This window comes from Panthera leo, chromosome B1 (assembly GCF_018350215.1).
Source record: "Panthera leo isolate Ple1 chromosome B1, P.leo_Ple1_pat1.1, whole genome shotgun sequence".
NCBI lineage: Eukaryota > Metazoa > Chordata > Mammalia > Carnivora > Felidae > Panthera > Panthera leo.
In genome coordinates this window covers 120,537,985-120,553,931 of record NC_056682.1, presented here as the reverse complement: position 1 = coordinate 120,553,931, position 15,947 = coordinate 120,537,985, and the positions used below count along the sequence as shown (strand labels likewise).

At 38.8% G+C, this 15,947-nt stretch overlaps 1 protein-coding gene across 2 annotated transcripts in view; it reads right to left on the bottom strand.

The window, feature by feature from the left end:
- PPP3CA (protein phosphatase 3 catalytic subunit alpha) overlaps window positions 1-15,947 on the bottom strand; it is a 325,261-nt gene that overhangs the window by 147,170 nt on the left and 162,144 nt on the right. For both annotated transcript variants that reach the window (XM_042935821.1, XM_042935820.1), the window contains exon 2: window positions 15,687-15,887. In XM_042935821.1, coding sequence (XP_042791755.1) covers window positions 15,687-15,887 — 201 coding nt within the window. The remainder of the gene's footprint in view (window positions 1-15,686; window positions 15,888-15,947) is intronic.

Genomic DNA, 15,947 nt, shown 5'->3' with positions numbered 1-15,947 from the left:
AACCGTTACATTTAGCAGACAATTAACACACTCCCTACAATCATGACTACCATTGTTCAGCGTAGGCTGCTACATACGGAGAAATACAATTTTTCTTTTCTTACTAAATATAAGCATCGTTATCTATCCACATACAGAAGGTTTGGGGGGACGAGTGCATATGCATCGATGTTAATGGTAATAAATGATAATTATCATTCACTGAGTTCCTACTGCAAGTCAGGTGTTGTGTGAGGAACTTTTCATACATGGCCTCAAGTCTCACAGGAATGTAAGGTAGAAATCATTTCAACCATTTGCAAGATGAGTAAAAGGAGAGAGAGATGTTAGGTAATGTGTCAGCGGCAGGATTGAAACATGTCTGTTTCATTCTCAGGCCAATGATCTGTCCGCTAGGAGGCAGAGTCTTATTCTGACAGCATTCCCATTACATACAGAATGGAGATGCTACTTGAAAAAACCTAGAACACAAGGACAAACACATCCGTGCTCCATTTCAGTTTTACTTCTACGCAAATTTTATTTTGTGCCAGTAGGATGGTGAATATTCCACAGCCTTAGCATTAGGTCTTAAACAGAAAATCAAAATCTGCCCAGAAAGGAACCTAATGTGTGTTTTAAAAATTTGTTTAAAATTATGATCCTTACTGACTCATGAAATAATTTATTCCCACCAGACAAATACAGTCACACTGTCTCCGATTGACCTCTACCGGCCGGACTGTTGGTACTCTGCTCCCTTTTCAGTGGGCAAATCTGACTCTTCCTGATTCCTTTGATCAATCATAATGCTTTCTCTGCCATAACTCTTCTTCTCTTTCCCTCCATTATTTTAACTTGACAATCACCCATCATGAGTCAACTCCCAAACCCATTCCAGTCTATCTTGGCAAGGGTCATGTCTGTTTCCATCATAATTTTACAACCAGCTCCTTTCTTGAAATGAGCATTTCTCATTACACTCACCCAGCCATCACTAAATGCAAGATAAGGCTCCCGAGCTGCTACCTGTCCCTCTGACATCCCTCATGTCAACGGAAATGTCTCCATTAGCCTTCCTGGCCTAATTCCTCGGACTCAACCCAACTACACATGAACGATCTCTGACAAATCTTGTCCTCGCCCTCAAAATTTGCATTCTTTAGGCACCCTCAGCTAAGAGATAATTACTTCTATGACTCGTGGCTAACTCCTGATGATTCTTACTTGGTCTGTGGAACCCAAGCCTGTTGGCTGCCACCAGCCAACTGGACGGGATCTTGCTAACCTGCCAATTTCCCAGTCTCTTCATCAGACTCCAATCCTCCACAATTTTCTTCCTTTCTTGAACTATCTCTAAAAATAATCACCCACTCCAGTTCACTTCTTTCTCACTGTAGAAACTGAAAAAGTGCCCAACACATCACAGGCTCCCTTGTAGGTATTCTCAGTTCCTGGGGAAGGGTTTAAAAAAAAAAATATCTGTAGAATTGGACCTAAGTTCCATCCATAACCTCATTACTTTTTGGGAAAGGTTTGTCATCTTTTGGATACCACTCCAAAGAATCTATTGCTTGGCTGAAGAAGTTTGATTCAATAATAGAGTCATCTATTCATTGTTGAAAAAATTCACCTTGTTCCTGGACAATATCACTACTGACCTTGAATCTATGACTTGACACTTATAAGAAACTCAATACACTCTTCTCTATGATTACATCACTCTGGACACAGAGGGAACTGACTACTGCGCTTTTGTCCCCCTAGTCCAACTCATGTCTTTGTCATAACTAGGAAGGTTCGAGAGGTGAACGGAGAAATTTTTTGCATTACCGCCACAGTGCTGACGCCACTGAGGAAAGATGACAGATTCTAGGGCTTCTGGTGGATCTATGGGGGCCTATGAAGTTGGGCATATAGATTGATTCGGCCTCTAATTTCTATCTCTCTCTCTGCTTATCTTCCTAGGTATTTCTCTTACCAAATGTCTCTGGGTTATAAAGTAGAGCAATTGTCGCCACATCTCAACAGATGATTCAGCTGGTCCTTAATGAACAAAAGGTGACCAAATGAAAAATGGACTTCTGTTGTTCAGAGACAAAAAGAATGCATCCGCTTTCCTCGAATTAGAGGAGGGACTGACAAAGACTCTCTGATCAAACTTTAGACAGGCTCCTCTGAGCCCTCTTCTCATCCAGGCCTCATCCTTTGGACCCTGTCTTTAGCTTGCCAGTCCAGTGGTAGCAAGAATCCCCTTATCCTTGATAGCTGATCACTGTGGCCTGCCTTCAGCAAGAATCTGCCTACCCTTGATATCTCCTGTTAGTAATTTTCCATCCACAGACCTCCTTGCCTTGCTCTTTGGCCATCAATTCCCACTTGTCCTTATATTCTCAGCTGAGTTCAGCTCTCTACCAGTCTCTTTTCCTCTCTGCAATAGATTAGGAACAAAATCCGTTTTTTACCACTAAACTGATGCCTGGCTCTGGTTCTCTTTGATGCATACTGTGGTCATAAGGAATACTAATAGACGTTATCAGTTGAGATAATGCATGCATTATCATAACAAATATTAATGAATGCCCACCATGAGGCAGTCACTATGTGACGTGGTAAGGATAAAATAGCAGGCAAAGGCCGACAAAGGGTTGGCCCTCCTGAAATTGATAGTCTAGTGAGGAAGACAAACCTTAATACAATGATCACACAAGTAACATAATATCATTACGATAAATATTTTGAAGCAAAAGTGTACAGTACTTATATGTGTTAGGGAAGGATTCCCTGAAGACTAATAAAGCGACATTTTAGCTGGAATCTGATTATTTAAGATTATTGGATATGTGTATAGGGGTGAGGGATATTCCAGAAAGAAGGAACAGCAAGCACGTGCCAAGTCTCTTATTGAAAGGGAAGATGGCACATTCAAGGGCCTGAAAGGAGCTGAACTGAAAGAATGCCAGTGTAGATAAGTCACAGAAAATAAAGCAATAATGAGGGAAACAGGTATAGGATGAGAATGAAGATGTTTATAGACAATGGAACATTCAAGACTTTCTAAACCATCTTAGGATTTGTAACTTGAAGCTAGGGACAATTGGACACCTTTGTATGTATGTATTTAGCACAGGGTTTGTACCAGGGTAAATGCCCAATAAATAGAAACCTTAAAAATATATGAATCAACTTAATGTGTCAATGTATGGTATTTGTCTAATGTGTAACATACATTGCCTTACACAATAGACAAATACCATTTTTCAGTGATTTTTGGCCCTAGGGTGGCCAGTAGAGGAAAAAAAAAATCACTGGAAATGATCAAATTGATCTGATTTAAATGTCAGAAAGCAACTTTACAGTTACACATTATATAGGAAATGTAAAAAAAAAAAAATCTAGATAATGTACCCTTTTTTGGTAGTTCCATGAACTGTTATTTAAAAACTCAATCACCCAAATTTGAAATGAAAATATGTTTTGGTCAGAATGATACTCAGCTGTCAAAAATGGAGAATTATCACTTGACATGGGGTGGCTGAACAAGGCCCACCCTCCCACATTTGAATTATTTTCAATTTTAAAAGACATCTTAATAGCTCATACTTCAGGTTTTATTTAAAAATTTTGGAGGCGCCTGGGTGGCTCAGTCAGTTAAGTGTCGGACTTTGGCTCAGGTCATGATCTCACGGTTCATGGGTTTGAGCCCCGTGTCAAGCTCTGTGCTGACAGCTCCGAGCCTCGAACCTACTTTGGATTCTGTGTCTCCCTTTCTCTCTGCCCCTACCCCGCTCGTGTTCTGTCTGTCAGTCTGTCTCTCTCTCTCAAAAATAAATAAACGTTAAAAAATAATTTAAAACAATTTTTTCATTCCCTCTTTTTTTTTTTTTAATAAAGTTTATTTATTTTTTTAGTGATCTTTAGAGCCAACATGGGGCTTGAACTCATGACGTTGAGACCCAGAGTCACATGCTCTTCCCACTGAGCCAGCCAGGGGCCCCTTCATTCCCTCTTTCTAACTGAGGTACCAACTGCATGAAACACGTCCATGAATCCAAAATTTATTTTTCTTTAATTAAAATTAAAATTAATTTGCAGTTTAGAAAGGATGAGCAGTGGAAAGCTGCTGGCACAAGAACCTTCTGCCCTCTCATTCATGCCACGGCCCCCTTCATATTTACTTCTTCCATGCAAGGGGAAGTGTGATGTCTGCTAGAATATCCAGATTCATAGTTAAAAGCTCTCTGTGTCTCTAACCTCCAAATAACAGAATAGAACTGATAACTGGAATATTAGCTACCTACCAACAAAAGCAGCCATGACAAAGACGGGGCTGGCAATAATAACAAGGCAGCTACTATGTATCAGGCACTTGGTCTGAGGTTGTGGCTGCAGCATTCTACTTTGTCGGAGCGACAGGCTTGAGACTAACACCTCATCTCTTCGGAGATCAGGAAGCTGAGGTTTACAGAGGTGAAAAAAGCTGCCGAGAAGCTGCAACAGCTAGAAAGTTGCAGATCCAGAATGTGAATCTAGAGATCCATGATCTTTAAAATTTTTTTTAACGTTTTATTTATTTTTGAGACAGAGAGAGACAGAGCATGAACAGGGGAGGGGCAGAGAGAGAGGGAGACGCAGAATCGGAAGCAGGCACCAGGCTCTGAGCCATCAGCCCAGAGCCCGACGCGGGGCTCGAACTCACGGACCGTGAGATCGTGACCTGAGCTGAAGTCGGACGTTTAACCGACTGAGCCACCCAGGCGCCCCTAGATCCATGATCTTTAACCCCAGTGCCACATAGGGGAAAGTTAAGCTACTGTCACGTGGTCATTACTCAATGGCACCGTCATTAAATGTGTCCCAGGTGATTGGCACAACAGAGATGGAATCACACCTCCTTCTCTCACCTCTTCTCATTCCATTTTTTTTTCCTCTGTCTTTCTTGTTTTGTTTTGTTTTGTTTGTTTTTCTCAGATAAACTGGCTGGACCAGAAATTTGAGTAAAATCTGAGAATGCTTAACAGCCCACGGAGAGAAAAGAATCTATAAACTGCCTCACTGCTGCCATGCTCTCAATGTACTAAGCTAACCAGCCACAAATCACTTGAAAGAGTCTAAACTATATATATCATGCTTTTTGACATTTCCTTAGTTCAGGTTCTCAAGTGGAATGGATATTTTATATCAATAGTGCAGACAATTAACTTTCTAATTTCCACTTAGCTTTGATACATATTTAATAAGCATTACCAGCTTATCTCTTGAAGAAGGCAAAGAAAGCAGTAGTTAAAATTAAGCCAAGGTCCACCTTTGAAGGAATTGGCCTTTAATGTTTAAAACATGAGGAAGAGAATTTTAAATGAAAGATTTGTTTCCTGTTTATGATGATCTGCAAATCTCCTATTCATCACATGATATCCAAATACTCAATCAGGTTTACCATTTGAAAATGAAATGAAAAACATATGTAGTTAGGATTTTAAAGGGGATTCTTGGGTATCTACAAATTTCTGTGAGCTAAATTGAGTTCCTAAAATTGGAGCCTGATTTTCAAAGTCAATTTTTTTTTTTTTAAGGAAGAATCAGATTATGCTAACAAAGACCAAAGCACACAGGCATATTACTTTGAGAAAACAGAAAGTAAAGTACAAAAGATCCTTTGTTTGCAATGGAAACAAACGTCTTGCAAGTCATTTCAACAAATATTCGCTTTCATAAGCAATGAAGGATAAAGACTCTGATGGCAGTGAAAAGTACAGCTAGATGTATCGAACACATACCACCAGATGGCATCTCAAATCACACAGCACGCGCAGAGATCGTGAGAGTCAATGACTACGTTTCTGAAATGGAATGAAATTCCTGAATTCCAAATCGATTTTTGAATATCAAAATGTCTGACATTAATCATAAAATCCAAAGAACACCACAATAACACTGTTGCCAATGTCACAAAGAATATGAATCTGAGGAGAAAGTCACCGTAAGTAAAATGGTGATCTTAATGTCAATTTTTATTTTAAAAAATTACAAATGAAGCCATAACAGACAAACAAAGTTTGGTTAATAATTATATCTTTCCTTCACTTTTACCTGCAATTGTCCTTCCCACTAATCCTAATTTTACTAATTCACAGGGCTTTGTTCATTGCAAATACGAGGAAAGACAGTTCAGAAGAGAGCATTAGAAAAAAAAATTAAGAAAAGCTTAAAGAAAGAAAAATAGAGGTCACATTTCTTTTCGCCTACATATAAGACTCTAATGAAGTTGAAGTTCAAAAGCCTTGGTGTCCAAACCTTAAATATCTTAAGGAACAGAATGGAACAATGCTGTTATGTCTAACACTGGCTAATATACGGACCACGATATCAACTATAAACAGAAAGGAATTACGGAGAAGCATATAATACACCAAACTGAAGTCAAAAAGTGACCAAATGATAGCAGGAATTCAAGTTTTGTTCAGAATATTAAAATACAATGTTGTTTCATAAAAATCTCTGAAAAGGATTTAATTGTTCCCTGGAGAGTGGGGTTGGTTTGTTGTTTTTTTCTATTGTCATATAATCTTTAAAATCCTATTTCTACAAAATACATTTTATGAGAAATGTTATTTTCATATGATAAAAGCAACCCGAGGGAGACTTGGTACCAGTTTGTAATTTTCTTAGAGATTGTATATATATATTACATTTCTTTTTCAATGTTTAATATTAAAAAATGAACACTGAACTTTTTTGATAGGTTTTTTGGCTTTTTTGGGTTTTTTGTGTGTGTGTGTGTGTTTTTTTTTTACCTCCTCCGAAGATTGACTTACGTCTTAAACCTCTCCATGGATTTTCACGTTATGTCATGAGACAATGTTCACTCCCTGATGCTGTTGGAGAGCCGGACAAAATAGTAGAGGGACAAGCTCTCTGTACCCCCCCATCACAAGAAGAGCCAGGCCAGGACCAAACTGCCGAAAGGCCTTCTCTCAGGGAGTATATCTTAACATTAGCAAGAATGAATGCATGGAAGTAATTCATATTTTAAATGATACATTTTATAGGCCAAGGCAATCATTTTAAATAGTAGCAAAACACCTGCCTCAAAATTTAATAGTATTTTTCTGTTACTACATAGATTCTTCAAAGAGAAACTACTTCTGACAAGCTCATCTATTTTATTTATCCAGTATCTCGTGTGTCCAAAATCCTCCACTTAAGACACAAATCAGCCAAACAGCTATTCGGGAGAAAAGAACAGAATAAAAAGGTAACTGCCAATTTAAACGATTACACTGGCACACATAATCTATGGATACGTACTCTTGTTTTAGAGGTGCCTGTATGTTTCCATTATATTATTTTCATAATTTACAACGTGCAAATCAGCAGTGCATTTACATTACAATTATTGTGAAACAGAGGAATATTCACAAAACCATAACACAAGATCTATGTTCTCAGATGTTAACATTTAATGGGATAATAGCATGAAACGATAAAAAAGAAAAAAAAAATCAGTACGATACCATTAAATGCCACGCTCTATGATTATTCCCAGATTTAATGATTCCACGGACCTGGAAAGTCAACTTCTACCCCAAATAAAATGGGAATAGACACAGTTGAACTGTCTGGGCTTTAAAACTAGTTCTGGCACTTTTTAGCTGAGTAAACTTAGATATGACACTCAACTTCACTGAGTTTCACTTTCCTCATTTGTAAAATGGAGCTGATAACAGTGCTTCTTCCTTCATAGGGTTGTGTGAAAACTAAGACTTAAAACTAAGAGTAACAACTAAGATTTACAGTGTTTATAACAGTGACTGGGAAGAAACAAGAACTTAAATATTAGCCTTACCACAAAATAACTCATTAATTCATTCCCCAAAAACCTATAAAAAAACAATTACCATCTACTATCACCATAGTTCCATATGCAAAAAGAAAGTATGCTAACTAAATTGAAAACGATAATTTCACTCTGGTCCAACAAAAACTTTGCCATAAACCAGTACCAGTCTGTGACTAGTATTTGGGAATGTCCATTGAAACCTATAAACATTACTGGCTCACAAGAAAGTAAAAATCAATGGAGTTTGCAATGATCAGGGACAGGTCAATAAGCAAATGTAACAGGAGAGGGGATTAGATACATGGATACAATCTGGCTAGACAAAAGGAAAAGCATCTACATTTTTCCCTGGAGGTACCTAGGAAGAATGCTCTTCCCTTACCTAGAAGGATTCCAGTGTTATTTGAAATATTCCTTCTCTTCTCTTAAAGCCACGGTAATGTTGATTATAATATATGAATATAGTTCAACCGTCTCCCAAACCATCAGAATATTAGTATTGCCAGGGATAAGTTTCAGACTTTAAGGATAATAGTTTGAGGGATTTTTATGTGTCCATGAAAACAACTACACACATCGCCTTATCAAGGGTGCTAAAATACTATTTGTGACAAGTACCGATTCCTGGCAAACTCAAAAGGACTGGATATGCTGCATCTTAAAGCAGAATATCTGTTCATGAGAATTACCGTGTAACTGTAATTACTGTCAAATGCTTGCTCTGGACGGTGTTACATGTTTACTGATGTTAACAGATTATTACTGACTTGTTTGTTACACGGGAGTGCTAAATTATTATGGCTCAGCTATTTTTCATATGATACCGTATTCATTACCAAACAAGTCCCTTAAAGACGCTTTTGATCTCAGTCTTCCTCTTTTTTTCCTTTATAAACCGTCCCAGCCTTAGCTTCCACAGTCAACTCTCAGAGAGCTTGTAAAGAAACGTACTACAAAGGTTTCCCACTGAGAAAAACTGCATAAATTCTGTGCCCCAAATATGCCAAGCACTATTGTTTTGCCTCTCCTCCCCTTGTACTACAGCAATACATTTTTATATAAAATATAAACAATTCTAATGAACCATCAACATTTTTTTTCTGTTTCTCAAGAACATTTAATAGCATTCTTAGCATGCTTTCTTCAGTGATAAGCAAGAACAAATTCTAGTCAAATGAACTGAAAATGCCTGAATGTTTTGAAACTTGCACAGAGGTAGAATAGTGTATATAATATATCATGAAATCTAACCGGAGTTATGTAGATGGATGCCTGTTCAAAACAAGGTTTTCAGCTTACTAGCTATGAGACGTCGGACCAGTCACTTAAACAAGTGGTTCCCAAAGTGTGGTCCCAGATCAACAGTATCATCAGCACCCGGGAAGCTGTTAGAACTTCGAAGTCTCAAGCCCTCTTCCAAACCTACTAAATCAGAAACTCTGGAGGTGGGATCAGCATTCTCTGTTTTACAAAGCCCTTCAGGAGATTCTCACCCACCCTCGATTTTGAGGAACCCTGACTCAAACTTCTGAGACTCCCTTTTCTCATTTTTAAGATGGTTTTCCTAAAACCAACCTTGCAAACCCAGAGAGGTAAACACTTCAGGGAAAAGGACTCTGGCTCTCATGCAGTGACCTGTTATCAACATTATCATTGAATAAGATTTTTGGGGGGCGCCTGGGTGGCTCAGTCGGTTAAGCGTCCGACTTCGGCTCAGGTCATGATCTCACAGTCTGTGTGTTCGAGCCCCGCGTCGGGCTCTGTGCTGAGAGCTCAGAGCCTGGAGCCTGTTTAGGATTCTGTGTCTCCTCCTCTCTCTGCCCCTCCCATGCTCATGCTCTGTCTCTCTCTGTCTCTTAATAATAAATAAATGTTTAAAATTAAAAAAAAAAAAGATTTTTTTAATCAAGGATCAAAATTAAGGGGAATGAAGACTTAAAACTGATGGGCTACTGCCACAGGCTGGGGCTGAATTGTGCTGACTGCCAGCAGTGGGCTGGGTACCAAAATAGGCCTCTGGCTGCAGGGAAGGCCCTTCAGTTCTGGCCGCTGAAATCTAAGTGGGCAAAATGCCCCACAAGTAATATTTTATCCCCATATAAACTAAGGCCATGTTAGGCTTTGATAGTGACAAATGATAGTACGAAGAGAATAAACACTGATCTTTTAGGTCTCAAAAGACACTGAATTCTTATCCCCACTTAACTCTCCCCAGAGTAAAGGCATGGGGAATTCTCCTAATTGACGTCAGCTGCTGTAAGGGAAGGAATGCCATGACCTTAAACTTGGCCACTGGTCCACTCTCACATCCAGGAACAAAGCCAGAGGGTTCTCCTGGCAACTGTCTGACATGCTAAATGGCAGGCACAGCCACTGAGGGAATCCTTTGCTGCCCCAGGGACAAATCCCCCCGTGCAGGAAACAGACAAACTAGAGAGATTAGCAGTTTGCCCAGCTGATGCTGGCCTCTCCCCTCGGCCCAGAGAGCAGAAAATGAGTTCTAAATCACTCTCGTCAAAAACCTAGGCTTCTGGTCTGCTTTTGCTTTTCTAAATGAGGAAACTGTTCTCTGCTAAGTCCAAGGGAAAACAGGAAAGTATGAGAACTCCAAGGAGAAATGTAGTAAACTGGATCCTTGCATAAACCATGTTACCCTGTTCAAGAAGTCTTTAACCAATACTGATTTTAAGCACAAACTAATCCTATGTTTTAAGATTAGTATTAACTAGCATTTTCAAAGGAGCTGTATTCAAAACCATATCCAACCCTCCTACCCTGCCGAAGGCATCATCTTGGTTTCCCTGGGCGAGTATGAGAGGTTCCTAACCAAAGCCCCTCCCGAGTTCCTTCTCTAGTCCACTCATCTCTTCCAGGATGAAACTTGATTATGTAACTTGCTGCTCAAAGACCCCTAGACTCTCCGGTGCCTGTACAACAGTCTCGGAATGTTTCAGTGCTGCCTAAGAGAGACTCACATCCAAACCTGACATTCCGACCTCTGTCTCGCCCCGCCCTCACCCTCACATCCTTCTGAGACCCAGGTTTCCCACAGAAAACCTCCAAAAACATGTCTTAACCACATTACTGAAAACACTAGCGCCTTTAACATGCTGTTGTCTTGGCTCCGAATCCCCTTCCCTCACTTTTTCACGTAGTAAAATTTTACTTCTCAGATGTGATCCAGTTCAAATATCATGTAATCTGTCAAAACGTTCCTGGCTTTCCTGCATTCCTTCTTCTAAGTTTCCACATGAGTTTGTAGGCACCTCCATTACAGTTCTTAACAAATGATTTAGTGATTATCTGTTTTTGTATCTGGCTCCCCAGCTAGACCTTGAGTATTCTGGTCAAGGACTCCACCTCATGTGCTTATCATCCATAGTTCCTAACCTTCTAAAGAGTTCTCAGTCCCTAATGAAGACAGGATCTCAGCTATTTAACTGTTTCTTTCACTCAAAGATGGAATATAATAATCAGTGGGTTCTTTCAGGGAAACCTTAGCCATTTAGAAGATAGGAAGACTTTTGGATTTAAGTTAACTATATCCATCTGGATACTTCTTAATTGGCTTAAATGAATCTAGATCGTATCTTGTGATTTCACCAACAGTTTGGTGTACATATCTTTGGGCAAAATATCGCGTTTAGTTATCCTGTTCTGAGCCCCTGGAGAGCACAGACCAGGTCTTATTCTCTGTATATAACCCACACCACGTATACAAGGTAAATGCTCACTAAATGTTCATTAAATTAAATTCCCAAAATGAATTGTATCTTAGTCTGGGCTGCTTCAACAGAATACTGTGGATGGCGTACCTTTAAAAACAAATGTTTCTCACAGTTCTGGAGGCTGGAAAGTCCAAGATCACGGTGATGGCATATATTCAGCGTTTGGTAAGGACCCTATTTCTGGTTTGCAGAAGCCCATCTTCTTACTGTATCCTCGGGTGGAGGAGAGAGAGAGAGAGAGAGAGAGAGAGAGAGAGAGCTCTCGTCTCTTCCTCCTCTCATATATGCACTAATTCCATCATGGAGGTTCCACCCTCATGACCTCATCTAAACCTAATAACCTCCCAACAGCCCACCTCCAAACGCCATCATACTGGGGATTAGTGCATCAATATCTGAATATTGGGGTGTGGGCACAAGCATTCAGTCCATACCAAGTTGCCACACTGATATTTGGCCACATGCTTTAATGATCCATTTGTGTATTACCAATAAACAAAGATAAATTCAACTGGATTTTCAAAAAAAGAATCAAAGAAGGGAATACTTTCCTTGACAACATGCCTTGAATACAGAAACACAGTCTTCAAATTAAATGTCTAAAACAGCTACCATTCTAATCAGGCAAGTTAGTTTACAGAAAAGAGCAAAACATGCCTCATACCTCCTTTGTTTAGTTTGGGGACCCATGGCTACTTGTCACCTCTACTCCCATGGAGAAGGTTACTGGTTTATCTAAATCTACCTCCAGGAGGGCAAGGTACACAGTGTTGTATCTCCTCTAGAGGGACACATGCGAGGGGTCCAGGTTGGGACTAGGCAGCTTCCTGGTTCTTCTGCCCCAAAGTAAAAGGTACAGAATTTGAAAGGAGAAAAAAAAATCCTAAATCAATACAAACCTTTCATTACTATGGAAATACTTCAAGTGGGGGGAAGGGGATTTGGGCAGCTCTGTACATTAAAACATTAAAGACCCGCTATAAGAATGAACTAATGTCCAGATGTCAAATAACTAGAGTGCTAATTTCTAGATTTTTCTCAAAATGGGGGAAAACCATGGCACAGATGTTAGCACGACTTTTCTCCTAGCATTTGAAAGTTCTCCTAACATTTTTATGAATAAAAATTAGGACTAGGGAAGACTAGAGGGAAAGTGGGGGAGGGGCTTTTGTGTATAATTACAAAATATTTGCCATTTGTTCCATTTTGAGAGCTTACATTCCTACTCCACTTAAAGGTGAATTCCACGTAAGAAGTTACTGGTCAATTTCTACCAGGACTCACTCACCTCGCCATTTTCAGGAATCTCACATAGGCGTGCGAGAGACTATTTCTAATACCGCTCGAAAACCACCATGTTGTCAGGCTTCCTGCTTTTCCCACTACGTTAAAAGTCCTCACTTCTTTCCTCTTACCCTTTTACACAGGTTCTCATTTGTAACTTTTAACTGTATTTTCCTTCTTCTCCCCCTCCTCTTCTTCCCTCTCCTCTGAATTAAGTTTTCCATCGTTCCTAAGTATGGAGTTCTGAACTACATAGAGAACACTCTATCCTGAAGATTTTTAAATGTGAACTATGCCTTTCACTGCATAGCCTAGTATGGGTAATAAAGTACAACCTTACTGATTCAGTCATCCAAGCAACAAATATGCTAAATTCAGAAATAAATATTATACTGTTGGTTCAGATTCTTGTAAGAAGTATCCTGAAACACAAAGAGATTGTAATTTTCTCTGATCAGGATATCCTGCTTTCATTTTGCAATTCTGCATGCTTCAGCTTTTGCTCAGAAACTCATGGGTTAGGAAAATGAAGCTATAAATTTAGCTTTCTGGTGGATTATATGCAAAAGGTTTTTCCTTTTTCCCTTTTACCCAAATGTTAAAATCATTTTTTTTCTAGCTCCTTTGTCACTATGATCCATATCCTTATGTTCCCAGAAAAGAGGAAAAGAGATCACTACAATGGAATCTACTAGAGGTTCTTTGGGATCCTGCCTTTGTTATGAAATATAAACACTCCTCTAGAGAAAAGTTTTTCCTGCTTGGATTATATTTCACTAGTGCTACACATTCTGTGATATCTCCAGAGCTGCCTCTATCACTATTTAAAAAGCTTTGGGTTTTTTCCTCCCTCAGGGAAAGATATACACAATTGAGTCCTGATTTCCAGTGTCTTCATATCTATATCCCAAACTTTGCCAAACCATCAGCTAGGATCTCACTAGAACACAACCAGGTGTGATGTATAGTGAACATGGAGGCAATTAGTTCCTGGACTCCAGAAGGTTTCCAGGATAAAACATCATAAATCTGACTCTTCCAGAATCTTCTCTTTGTGTTCTTTCAGGACAGACCCTAGTCAAACAGAAGAGCTGACTGCATCCCAGAAAATACATTGCCCTAAATATCTATTTTCATGTGTCTTTAAGTTATGATGATCACCTCCATTATCACCTCCTGGGCTCATTCGTGAACTTAACATGAATTCTTCACTGCAAGTCACATATTATCATGTGAAATGGAGAAAAAATAAACTCATAGTAAAATATCAAGCTATTCCTTCTTAATAAAAACTAATAAGCTTAATGATAAAGATGTCATTTAAAGCTAATATTTTATCATTAATTTATAAGGGGAATTTATATTCAATTTTTAAAGTAGTTTTTTTTTTGTTTGGTTTGGTTGGGGTTTTTGTTTTTTTGGTTTTTTTGTTTTTTGTTTTTTGCTGGTGGCTTCCAAGCTAATATTTAGATAAGAAAAAAAACTTCAGTATGTTAGTATCTAATAAAGTAAAGCATGTTCACATTTGTTTTGTCTTCATTTTTTCAGTGTCTATGAGTTGGAGATAATACAGCATGACTCCATTTTAACACACAGAAAATGGGGTTCACAGGGATACACACAGAGTGAACCCGTGGCTTCATTTACTCACCACTGGCCAAAAGGGAGCTAAAACCATTGGAGCTAATTTCTCCTGTTGCCTGGCCCCAAACACATTATTATTTTTTTAAATTGCATCGCCGACCAAAAATGAAACAAGACTGTCCATTTCTTTGGAATAAGAACGATTAGGGACATTATGACCAAGGAAGATCTGGTCTGGTATTCTAGAGACCTTGTCTTTCTCTTAACAGTAACGTTCAAATATACCATTGAAGTCCGATCACATAAGTAATACAAATTTGGAAGAAAGAGGCAATCAGTAGTATAAGTGAAATATTTTAAAATATCCCCTTTATTTTGAAAAGGACAGTATTCTGTGTCTAAATTTTTTTCCTTTGCCAGAATGGTAATAATGAAGGAGAAAATAAATGTTGTCTTAGTTTTTCGAAAAATGAAAACTTACAAGTTTAGCAAACTCCACAAAGAATAGATCAAAAGTCTCTACTATTTGACCCTCTACACCATACAACATTTTTTTGACAAGATTTAATTTTTAGGGACTAAGAGAAGTTACACTTATGCAAAATATATATTTGTCCGTAAGAAGTAACACATCAAAAAACTCACATAGTAAAGACATTTTCTAGGCACAAAGTACTCTTAAGAAGGCATGAAATTTCTAAACTTCAGCGGTTCTCAAACTTGAATGTGCATCAGAGAATTCTAGAGGACTTGATGAAACAGACTGTGGCCTCACCCCACAGAATATAATTTAGTCGTTCAGGGTGGAGCCTAAGACTTTACATTTTATAAGTTTCCAAGGAATGAGATGATAACGCTACTCTGGGGCATGACATTTTGAGAACCACTGCTTTAACTCAGTGACGTGCTCAACTACCGTGGAAGTCTCAGTGTACCTTGTCTAATCTTTCCCAACAAATATGTTGTGTTCTCTGTGCCAGTTAGTGTTTCCACAGACAAACAAGATGACCTCTAAAATAAAGTGTTATCTTTATCACCTCTGAGCTGTACAACACTTCTTAAAGCATCACAACCTTTTAGGTATTTAAAACATGAAATAAAAAATATCGTGACATAATTATAATAGCTTTACTTCTTAATGTACACATTTGACAGTAAGAGGGTAAGATGAATACTGTATTTGAAGACTCTTTGGTTATCTAGGATTCTTTGATTTGATGTTAAAAACAAAGTGTGGGTATAAGCAGGCAGTCTCCATCCTGAGGACTTACCTGTGACTGGTGCATCGATATCCAGCAAATTTTTTTCCTGTCGAAGAATTGAGGCCCCCTCTGTTATTATTCTCAATGCAACGCTCTCTTCCAGTCTGCCCTCCTTCATGAGATGTGCCTTTAAGATATCCACACGAGGCTTCCCATCGTTATCGAATACTTCTTTTGCTGTAAGTCGGTGACTTGGAGGAAATGGGACAGCTGAAAGGGAAAAAATCAAATTGTTACATTAGCTAAACCCAACAGAAGTTTCAATAATAA